Genomic DNA, 11,923 nt, shown 5'->3' with positions numbered 1-11,923 from the left:
ATTTAGTTTTGTTAAATTTATATTTTCAGGCTAATGGAAGGTTTATTGAACGCGCTATGATCGTTATTGAAAGTTTATGACTCATTTTATATTGCTTAATAAACGGGTTGTATTGCTTAAAATAGTTTTTGGATAATTAAATTGAGTCCGTTAGTACCAATAAGCCATACATTAATATATTTATACCTAGCAATATAGAACCAGCTTGTTGGAAGCGTAGAATCGGATTTAGTAATGGAGAAACGCATAAAGCCTTGTTTCATGTAAGAAACCAAACTGTATACATATAGAAGCCGGTTTGATACTTCAAAACATGTTTCTTTTACAACATGACTAGTTGTGTGTCCGCGCGATGTGGCGGAGTATGCACGCAAAATGATATCGGATACGTAACTAGTGTTACCGATCTTGTATGTTTGTGACTTCACAATAGTACGCGTGTAACCCGACGATAGTATGCTCGTATTGCGGAATTGGAATCTTAACCGGCGTTAGTAATCACGTCACACACCGACTGTGCACGAGCAATCAGGTGTTGGTGCGCACGTAACACTACATTGAACACGTCTTGACCCGCAACCTGTTCCGCTTGACACTGTTCTAACCTGAAAATCGTTATGGCTTGACCCCTTTCAACCCAAACCCGCCCCAACCCTAACCAAATTAATCTTTTTTCTATCGACCCGTTCCAACCTTAACCTTTTAGACCCCTGACCCGAACGGCCAAACCCACCCGATTCATTTGCCGGTCTTTAATGATAATCACGTAACACGTTAAGTTTTTAAAATGAAAAAAATATAACAATACCATACTCAAACTAAAGAAAGTAAAATACTCGTATTTATGGTATAATGTTTCTAAAAAATATATTAGCATGTGAAAAAGTTATGAACGTTGTCGGGGTAGTTGGTTTAAAATAAGGGGTTTATATGTAACTATTATATAAATTAACAATTATGATTAAAGTTAAATGACCAAACTTGTAATTATTTTTAAATAAATTAAAAATCAACCCATGACATGATTTTGTCCATAACATGTCTTAATCTTATGCAATATAGTTTGTACTAAAAACAACAAGTTTGTTACCTCTTAAAAATTAAGAGGTCCCTCACTCATAATTTATATATAGTATAGATAATATAGGGTAAAGTTAAAATACAAAGGGAGACAAAAATAAAAAGTGTGAAAATGATTTGTGGCCATACAAAAAACCCCTCAATAAAAAATTCAAAAAATAAAAATAAAAATCATAACTCAAGATATAAATAAAAAACGAAAAAAATTAAAAAATCAAAATGTTTTCCCCGTCATTCCTGTTAAAAAAACCGACGAAAAGACACAATCCCGAAAATGAACAAACACAATGATAAATAAAAAAAGACACAATAGGTCGCAAATTTTAACACAATGTCGAACAAAATATAACACGATGTTGAGTAATATAACACAGTATAAAAAAACATAATGTTAAGGAAAAAAGACACAATAAATGACGAATACAAACACAAAACACAATTATAATAAAAAGACAAAATGATTTTTTTTCTTTAACATTGTGTCTTTTTTTAGAACGAGGAAGACGGTGGAAACATTTTTACGTTTTAACATTTTTTATTTTTTTATTAATTTTTGAGTTATGATTTTGTTTATTAATTTTTCATTACATTTTAAGAGGTTTTTTTATGGATAGAAATCTTTCTCGTCCTTTTTATTTACGTCTCCCTTTATAAAATAACTAAACTCATATGATATAACCCTCTTAGGTGTGTGACTATATTATATACCCTTTCTTTTAAAAATCTGATTATATTTATTAGTAATGTATATGTGTTTTTATATAATTGATTACATTCTTCTCAACTACTAGCAATCGAAAAACTATTATGAATCTATACATTGATAAACCCATTGAGGTAACCAATCCTGTTAAAAATAACGAGCTACACTATCACCAAGTTCCTTGTGCGATGGTGCCATCGATAGACTGGACGTGAATATCATAAATTCATAAGAGGCGACGGAGTGCAAGCACAAGTTGCGGGACCGATAGAAACACCACCTGATTAGAGGTGTACATCCAAAACAACCACTGACCGTTTCTACCTGGGAAGAACCGATGGTTAGTAACCGGTTTTTCATTTGGCCCCATAACCGGTTATAAAATTGGTTAACCAAAACCATTTTTTAAATTACTTTTCTAAAAAACCGGTTTTTTTCCGGTTAATTACGGATTATACTGGTTAGGATTTTTATGCTTGAAAACCGTTTACTAACCTATCTAATTGGTTAACTGATTTATACATGTCTACACCCGATGACGCGTGTCATCCAAAATCCCACCCAACAGCATGCCGGCATGGTCATCTCGAAGACCAAACCACACAAAGTTTTGGTTTTAATTAAATATTTAATTTATTATTCATTTATTTATTAATTACTTATTTTTGCATTAAAAGCTTGTATATTGCGTATTATAGAGAAAAGATCAAATGTTTGATTTTCCTAAGAAGGTTAAGAAGAAGGGTATTTTAGTCTACTACCTTAATATTGTATACACACTTAATTTAATTTCAAAAACCCACTTAACTATCTTAAAAATCCACTTAAATTTTCACTCATCTCCTACAACTACCACCGCCCACCGCCACCCACCGCCGCCACTTGCCGGAAATTTCGCCGGAAAATAAAACACAATGGAAAACACTATTGAAAAACACAATAGAAAAAACACTATAAAAATAAAACACAATTAAATAACACAATGTGAAAAACACAATGAAAAAAACACTAAGAAAAAATTATAATACAATTGTATAACACAATTTTGGTAAAACACAATTTGTAAAAATCCACCAATTTTTTTTATATTTTTATATAACAATATGGTACTCATATAAAAGATAACAAAACACTCGTTATTAAGGTGAAATTGTTTTTATAAAAAATGTCGTATAAAAAGTTATGGACGTTTTAAAATGATGGGGGAATTTGACATGTGTCTTGCATTTGAAGAGAGAAAGTCAACAAATATGTTTTCCCTATTATGCTCTTACCCTTGTTTTATGGAGTACTTAATTTTTTCTCTAATATAATCTAAACAATTCAAGTTTAAAATAAATGGATAAGATTATTTCATATATTTCTTACAAAAACTAATTTTCTTATTATAACTGCTAAGATATTTATTTATTTTTTTTATTTGTGTATTCTTTTTTACGTTAAAAAGTATTTAATTTCTTTCTTGATATATTATTTCCTTTTGAATTAAAAGCTTGTGCCCTGTGTATTAATTAGTTGTATCGAAATTACTTATTTAATTTCTTTTACTTTAATTGTTTTTTTTATTTAATTTCATTTATTATTACTACTATAATGCATTAAAAGCTTGCACTATACATCAAATTGTATCTAAGGTATTTATTTATTTAATTATTTTTTGTTATTGTCTTTTTTAACTTAATACCTGGAAGGGCAGAAGTACCGGCATTTGTTTTTTATTTATAATTGCATTAAAAGCTTGCATATTGTGTATTTAAAACTTATATATGTATATATATTATTTTATATTTTTACTAATTTATTTATTTATAATTACTTTATTACAAATATAGTTTAAGAATGAGATCGGATGAGAAAAAGTTCAACTGCAATCGTCTAGAGATGGTTAGAGATAGAATGGAAATGACTGTAAAAACTAACGTGACGTTAAATTAAATAAAGTATGAGAAAAACACCTCGTACCCAAATCCGATTACCAAACATTACAAAAAAGTTAAATTTGCTCGGCATCATACTTCATACATCAACTTCTCATTTAAATATGGTCAACCTTCTAGGTTCTAGCCAAAGTGCCCAAACACTTGTTATTTTCAGAGTCGATCGTGTAGACCCTTAAGCATCGGTCCGCAGTCATTTGTCCTTCACCTTATGCTTCAGGCTTCAGCATATGGCTTTTCAGGACTATGTCCTCGACATCCGCCCATCGGCTTAGCTACATGTTCTGGCATTGCTATCAAAGCCGCCCATCCTGACCAACCAATACATCATACATATATGCATACAGTATTGGGTCATGCATATAACACCAAGTCATTTTTGAGCTCCTGATCTTTCATGAAACTTTGAATCATATCTTTAATCTTACCCTATTTCTTTATCCACTTGGCCGGATTGAATCTTGTTAAAAATTGCATTTTAATAAGGTAACTATCAAAGTCATTTAACTTTATGAGCTGGTGGGTCATGCATATAACATTAAGATTTTCATATAAAATGTGACATGACATACATTATATCTTGTAAGATAAAAATAATATTTTTGTATAGTATTTTTTTTAATATAATAAATATTAAATAATAAAGCAATTAGTGCATGAAGATAAGTGGGAATGCAATGCATGGGATATTATGAGTGTGTGATATTGAAAGCCTATAAAGGAATCTCCACACGTGTTATTAGTTTTGACTATTTGTTCCTTGTGAAGCTGTTGATGAGTTGTGTTGTGGTCCTCACTGCTCATAAAACCAAACACAACCATGTTTTGTTTTGTTTTGTTTTCTGGTCACACAAATACTTGTCCTAAACATGCTCCATCGCACCCATCTTTTATTTTATTTTTATTATACTTTTACTATTCTGGCTTATAGAGGTGATCAAGATCACACACGCAAATGCGATCTCACAAAAAAAAGAAAAAACAAGTCAGATTTTTAGATATGTAGCCTAACGATTGATGCAGTTAAATGGACTTATATAACTCTTAAATTGATGCATTTAAATGGACTTGTATACCAGCAAAATGAACTTCCATTAAACATTTATAACCACAAACAAACAGAGTACAACAACTCAGCAAGAAGCGGAATTCATGCAGAATACAAATTACTAAATAATCAACCATTCTAAAATGTATAGATCCCCTATAACTGTGAAGGAGAGGCTGCCAATTTGCAACAAATATTCTGTTTCACTAGGGATGGACTGAACGCTCTTAATTGGGATGAATTTTCGTCAATCGATTGTTTATCATTTAACTCAATGCAAAACTGTTACTTGGCTTTAAGCATGACAACCAATATTTACTAGCCTGTGTTTAAATCATCCCGTATAACTAATTTTCATAACTTCATATAAAAATCTGTCATTTAGTATATAATTTGGCACAGGAAAATAAAAACCTCACATGTGTTTATATACGTGTTCGTGGAAATATAACTTGAATCATATATATTTTCTGGAATGGCAGAGATTTATATTCATTTATGAAGAACGTGAAAATAACAAAATATATAAAGTTTATTGAATAATTGATAAATTAAGGTATATACATTTTGCATGCGTCCAAATCATAACTTATTTTAACTACTAATTATGATAATTAAGTATAAGTCTATAATTGTCATCTTACCTAAGATCTACTCCTCCATTTTACTCCAAAACATTTGTGTTGCCTTCTATGTGTTGGGACCCGACAAGACTACACCTCAATGCACCTCATAAGTCATAACACATGTAATGTTAAAACCAATTCGGGCCAATGGACCATTTCAACCGAGAACCACTAGTTCATGTGCTAAGAGATATATGCCACTAATCGTTATCTGATATTTATTAGTTGACATTATTATCTACTAGTTATTAAATTAGTTTAATTTGAATTATTAGATCAAGTGTGGATTACCAGTGACTTATTGGTGTAGTGGTATGGTGTCTATACCTACAAAAGTGACGTGGTGCGTTCAAATTCTTGCAAGTACAAGGTTAAGGGGAGTTTATGTGAATTGTATGTCACTGGATAATCCATAAAGCCGGAGGAACCAGCAGCTTGTTCTCAACCAAACAAGAGAAGGTAGAGTATTTAATGTCCAGGTGCACCATGCCAGTAAAACAGAGGTGACGACAGCGTCTGAGCGTCCTTATCAGAACCATCAAAACGTCCATGGCATTTAATGCTAAAGTGTGGGTTACATCTCCAGCCGAAGCCTGGACTGGACAAGCAATGAAGTGCCTGAGGATAAAGGAGTCTAGCGGAAGAAGGTCCGAGCAAGTACAGAAGGGCCAGCGAACCGCCATGATGACCAACGTCCATGGGATTGACACTTTGAGAGTGCATGCATTATCATTATGCTTAGGCCTTGGCTTCTACAATATCCGTAGGCTGCATGGCATCTAATATTCCATCTAACTTAGTTTGGTCCTTTTTTATGAAAACACAATACACATATATTTTACCTTTGTTATTCTTTTCATGGCATTATTGTATCAGAGCTAACTTGATCGCTGTTAAACCTCATCAAACTAACCTAAGAAGCAATCGTCACCCAGCTAGCAGCAAACACATGGTGATTGGTGACAACAAAGATTCGGAAGTGACCGGATCAGCTAAAACCCCCATATACAAGTCTAACAACAAGTAACACACCAACCTGGAAAACATCAAAGTTTTGTATCTACAAAACTTGATGGTGAGAATTTTCTGAGCTTGTGGCATGTCTAAAGTATTGAGACTTAACCAGGGAGGCAAATGCATCAAGTGTTTAGCATCTTTCTTTGTAACGCACAAGTCTTAACATTACATTGTTGTGAACATCAACATAAACAGGGTTCTATATCTCAACCTATTATTATTACACTTATAAAGCAACTTCCATCTTCACATTGCCATGATACCAATAGATGACTTCACCTCACAACCGCGATTTCGTTTGATCCAATGGCGAACTCTGCAAAACAACAAATTATATATTCAATATTCGTATTTTGTCAACATTTGTAAATAAAAAGATTGAAGAGAATCTAACCAAAGGAGCCCCAAGTGCAGCTCTTTGAGCCAAGTAGTCACATGGCTTAAAGAACTCCCCATACTTCTTTGACCACTCGTTCAACCTCTCATTTATGTACTTAGATCCAATCGAATCTCCCCAGAACATAATCCCTCCCCTGCACACAATGACACAAACCTATGTTAAAAACTTAAAAACAATTAAAATTTTATATAATACTGAATAATGTTGTTGAGAGAAACATGAAACCTGTAAGGTGGAAATCCCATTCCCATAACACCTGCGATATCCAAATCAGCTGCTTTTACTGCAATACCTTCGGCGTATACTCTACAAGCCTCGTTCACAACAGGAAAGAATACCATCTCTATTATCTCCTTATCTGATAAATTCCCAAACTGAAACAAAATTAAACCCGGTTATTACAAATTAGTTAAATTTTCACACACTCGAGAAAATACAGAATTATCATCTTCACAAATTGCTAGAGAGAGACCTTAGGTTCAACTGAGACGCCAGAAAATTCCCTTGCTTTTTCGATGTATTTTTTAATTTCTGGATCTGGACTTGCTTTGCGTTTATCATTGTAGAGATAAAACCCTTTGCGAGTTGTTTCACCTAAACAAGAATCGCAAGTTCAACAAACAAAAAAATATCTTAAAAACTAAAGCATTGTCATAACAAGAATAGATACATACCAGCTCTTTTATCCTCTTGCATGAGTGGAATAAGCATAGACTTATATGTTCTTTCAGGAAAATTGAAAACAAACTGTGACCCGGTTGCCACTGCAACACCAAAACCAACAAGATCACACAATCTGAACGGGCCCATTGGCATTCCAAATTTTGTAATTGCTCGATCGATTTTGTATATGTCGGCCCCACGTTCTACCAGCAAAAGAGCCGATTGAGTATACGGGAAAAACATCCTGTTAACAGCAAAACCGGTGCAGTTCCCGACCACAACTGGTGTTTTCCTAATCTTTTTCCCAACATCCAACAAGTCAACCACTGTTTGAGGTGATGTTTTCGATGTACGAACGATTTCCAAAAGTGGCATCACGTGAGCCGGGCTGCAGATCAACTGTAACTTTAGTCCCAGATTCAAAAATAGTCCCAGTAGTTTGGTCATATTGCAACTTTAGCCCACAAGTCCTCAAAGTTTACAACTTTAGAGTTTAGACCAACTATTTGCATAAACGTAACACCATTGGTTTATAAAGTTGATTGAGGTTTAACTTTTCCTGTCAAGTGAATGTAATGTCCAAAATACCCCTTCACACTAACAAGTTGCAATGATTTTTATTTTTTAATGTAAAGGGGTATTTTGGTCATATCATATAAACTTAATGGGAAAAGTTAACTTCCATCCATCTTAGAGACCAATGTGTTACATTCACGTAAACAATTAGTCTGTAAAACTGATGGAGGTTAACTTTTCCAGTTAAGTGCATGTGAAATGTCCAGAATACCCCTTCATACTAGAAAGTTAATATAATTATTATTTTTTTACTTTTTAATGTGAAGGGGCATTTTTGGTCACTTCACATACACTTAACAAGAAAAGTTAACCTCCATCCACTTTAGAAACCAATGGTGTTACATTCACGTAAACAATTGGTCTAAAAATGAAAGTATGTTATGATTTCTATTGTACGCTATAACCGTGGTAAAAAGTATCCATAACAAATTATTACCTGAAAAAGTGTGCGCCTATTATCCTATCATGAGACTTTGTCTTCTCACCAATTAAATTCAAGTCAATTGTTGATGTGTTACTTGCAAGTATGCAATTTGGAGAGCAGTATTTCTCCAAATCCAAAAATATTTGTTGTTTCAATGAAACATTCTCAATTACAGCCTGTTTGTTTGTAACATTTGTTTCTCAGTTCTCAAAATTAAATTAAATAGTATCTATAAATAAAATGGAAAATGTTAAATACCTCAATCACCATATCCACATCTTTAAAGCTTTCATAACCAAGAACACCCGTGAGACGAGATATGGTTTTCTCAAACTTTTCTTGAGTCAACTTTCCTTTCTTCACGCTACTTGTCAAATTGGCTGGATAATAGATGTGTTAATATGTTAATACGGAAGGAATTTGCAAATAATTTAAGAGAATGAAAAGTCAAACCTTTGACTCTGCCTAATCCTGCATCTAAGAACTTTTGGCTGACTTCTTTCAAGACAACTTGATACCCGTTTAGAATTAAAGCCGTTGCTATTCCCGACCCCATTAGACCTCCACCAAGAATAGCAACCTTTTTTATTTGCCTTGGTTTCAACCCGAGATCGGTGACCCCAGGTACCTGTTAACACACATAATCAAGACTTGATCATATCCATTTGACTACAGTTGACTTTCTCTGATGTGTTAGTTGAAAGCTGGGTTATCTATAAGATAACTCCATTATCATTGTTTTAGAACTTTGGCTGTTTTTAGCCTAAAAACGGTTGGTTAATATTGTTGTAACAAAATAATAATAATAATAATAATAATAGTGATGACAAATAATAACGATAAGTTGTACCTTGGTGGTACCGCGTTGGGAAAAGAAGACATGAATCAAGCTTTTGCAAGTATCTGACTTTACAAGAACTTGGAACGCTTCATATTCCTGTAAATTATATAAAATATCACATTATAACAGGTCAAGTAATGTAAGCAAAAAGAGGAAATTTAGTTATTACAAGTACAAACCTTTAATAATCCCACACGTGGACCTGAGACAATGCCTGCTTCAATAACATCAATGCAAACTTGTGGGTGTTGTAAATTGGGTGCTTGTCTACGGGCTTGAGCTCTAGCAAAGTTCAATATTTCACGGGCCTCGCCAAGTGGCTCGATTTTATCTGTTCTGTAAAGACTTGAAAGCCATGGTTTTTTACGGGCCAATATATCTAAAGCCAACTGGCGAGCAGTTTCTAGTAATTTATCTCCAGATACAATGGCATCCACGAGCCCTAGATTATGAGCTTCTTCTCCCCGAACTGGCTTTGATGTCTAGTGTGTGAGAGAGAGAGGTCAATCAGTTAACAATAACATAATATTATGTATTAGGTGTAAAAGTTAATATGTAAAGAGATAAACAGCATACCAACATCATTTCAAGGGCCTTTGCTAGACCAACAAGTCTTGGAAGACGTTGAGTTCCTGAAATAATGCAAATACATAAGTTATATATATTTTCTTTTGCCGTTTATTCTATAAAGATTGTATATAGCATGATATAGGATTTCCATTAATTATTCCAGAAGAATGATATACCTCCGAATCCAGGAATAATACCAAGCTGCAGTTCAGGCAAACCTAACTGAGCAGTAGAAGTAGCAATTCTAGCATGGCAAGACTGAAAACAAAATCATCATGATTTGATCACAAATTTTACAAATTATGTTAAATTAGCTAACAAAGGGGGAAATTTAGCACATACCATTGCAACCTCTAATCCTCCACCTAAAGCAAGCCCATCAATAGCAGCAACAGATGGTTTTCTTGCAGCTGAAACCAACACAGCCAACATTTTTTTTAAATATTCTAATAATTAGTAGTGAAAAGTAACAATCAACAAAGATATATATACAGAACATTAAAAGCATACCTTCCACGGTATCAGACAGAATATCAATTGATACATAACCAGGTTTTGATGGCAGTCCACCTGTCATTGCTGTAAACAAGAAACCAACATGCGCAAATAATTAAATTTTTAGCAACACTAATGGGTTAGCTAGAGCCTAGAGGTAACAGTTTTAACATATATATTTACGAGTGGGTCAGTTTGGTTTATGTTTTGTCTCCAACAGATCAAAAAGATAAATATAAAACTTGGCAAAAATTGTATAAACATATTTGACAGAATAACTACTTTAGCATAGAACAAAAGATGTCGACTTTCGGGCAACCCAGCCGACCCATGCATAAATGACCCATTTTGACCCGTCAAACAAAATGAAATATAAAATATTCATACATTTCCCTCCTTGCAGTCCACCAAATGCACTGATGTCAAAACCACCAGAAAATTTGCCTTTTGCACCTGCTCCAATCATGTTAAGCATTAAGTTTACATGTGTTAACAACTATTAATAATTATATATTAATCAAGTAACGAAACATTGAAATTACCTGTAACAACTATTGCCTTCACATCATCCCTTTGTAAAGCTTGATCAAAACTTTCTTTTAAGCTAATTAGTACTGGACATAAAAGAAACAGATACTTCAATATAAATATATAATTAGCAAATATATTTCCTAATGCTTTTATGAAGTAATTGCACAATGAAAAATAAAAAAAAGACACAAAAGAGAACAAAAAAAAAGCCATGCTTCAAGTCAACAATGTCCGGTCTAAAACTAACTTTTTTATACTCTAAATTTTTGCATAATACAAGCAAAATGACTAATCTGACCTCATGGGGGACTGTTTGTGCTCATTTTACCAACTTGAAAAATCATAAGGTGTCATGTTAATTTTACGGTTCAACTAATCCCACATCATGTATTCTTGTCACCACTATTTTCTGCCAAATAAAGTTGAAGTACTAACAAACATACCGGCTGGGATGGGGAGGCAAGGAAGTCGACCAACTTAATTTTTTTAATATATACATATTAAAAAAAAACTGTATTAGGCCCCATCAAAAATTTTGTTTAAACAATACTTAATAAGCCAGGCCCGAAATCCAAATCATATACAATTTTTAGCGATTCTTGGCCCGAATTAAGGCCTGAATTTATACTCGCCTTTGGCCCAAATTTTTTTAGCGATTCTCGGAGACTGCCCTGAACATAGGTAAGTTTCACGAGGAACATGCTTTGGAATACTTTAACCTTAATATTAATCTGAAAAACTGACAAGTAACCAGCAAATTCAACCCTAATAACAGAGGATTACACATTTACACTAGCATCCATTATTAATATCACACCTGCTACTTTAAATTTCAACATTCACATAGTTCCATTGCAAATCAGTTACAAGATTTATTATATTATCAAATAAAAAAACTCAACTCTAATTACAGCAAAATACCATCAAATAGTTCAAAATCACTCGCACACGTGACACGTCAGCGTGATCGTAACTATTATAACAGTTTTTGGTCAAACAAATCATGATAAGT

General features: G+C 33.3%; 1 protein-coding gene across 1 annotated transcript; it reads right to left on the bottom strand.

Annotated features, from left to right (window-relative positions):
• Positions 1-6,591: 6,591 nt before the first annotated feature.
• Positions 6,592-11,139, bottom strand: LOC143601092 (peroxisomal fatty acid beta-oxidation multifunctional protein MFP2-like). Its single transcript, XM_077078590.1, has 16 exons — positions 10,923-11,139; positions 10,768-10,833; positions 10,396-10,464; positions 10,228-10,295; positions 10,062-10,143; positions 9,892-9,947; positions 9,495-9,797; positions 9,325-9,411; positions 8,928-9,102; positions 8,733-8,854; positions 8,487-8,650; positions 7,486-7,862; positions 7,284-7,405; positions 7,037-7,185; positions 6,806-6,944; positions 6,592-6,727 (listed from the first exon to the last, which is right to left on the bottom strand). Exons 1-16 carry the CDS (start codon positions 11,122-11,124, stop codon positions 6,692-6,694), a joined length of 2,217 nt encoding a protein of 738 aa, XP_076934705.1. The 5' UTR covers positions 11,125-11,139; the 3' UTR covers positions 6,592-6,691.
• Between the last annotated feature and the right edge of the window lie 784 nt (positions 11,140-11,923).

This window comes from Bidens hawaiensis, unplaced genomic scaffold, assembly GCF_021521415.1.
Source record: "Bidens hawaiensis isolate Kalapana, Puna unplaced genomic scaffold, B.hawaiensis_p1.1 tig00055441_1, whole genome shotgun sequence".
Taxonomy (NCBI): Eukaryota; Viridiplantae; Streptophyta; class Magnoliopsida; order Asterales; family Asteraceae; genus Bidens; species Bidens hawaiensis.
This window is presented reverse-complemented; position numbering and strand designations above follow the sequence as displayed.

What these genes read in the sequence shown, in the direction of transcription:
- LOC143601092 (XM_077078590.1), bottom strand. Translation starts at nt 11,124, where the DNA reads ATGGCTTTTTTTTTGTTCTCTTTTGTGTCTTTTTTTTATTTTTCATTG. An exon ending in CACGTGTGGGATTATTAAAG is followed by an intron (nt 9,412 to 9,494) that starts GTTTGTACTTGT and finishes TATAATTTACAG; the next exon opens with GAATATGAAGCGTTCCAAGT. An exon ending in GCGTCTCAGTTGAACCTAAG is followed by an intron (nt 7,186 to 7,283) that starts GTCTCTCTCTAG and finishes ATTTTGTTTCAG; the next exon opens with TTTGGGAATTTATCAGATAA.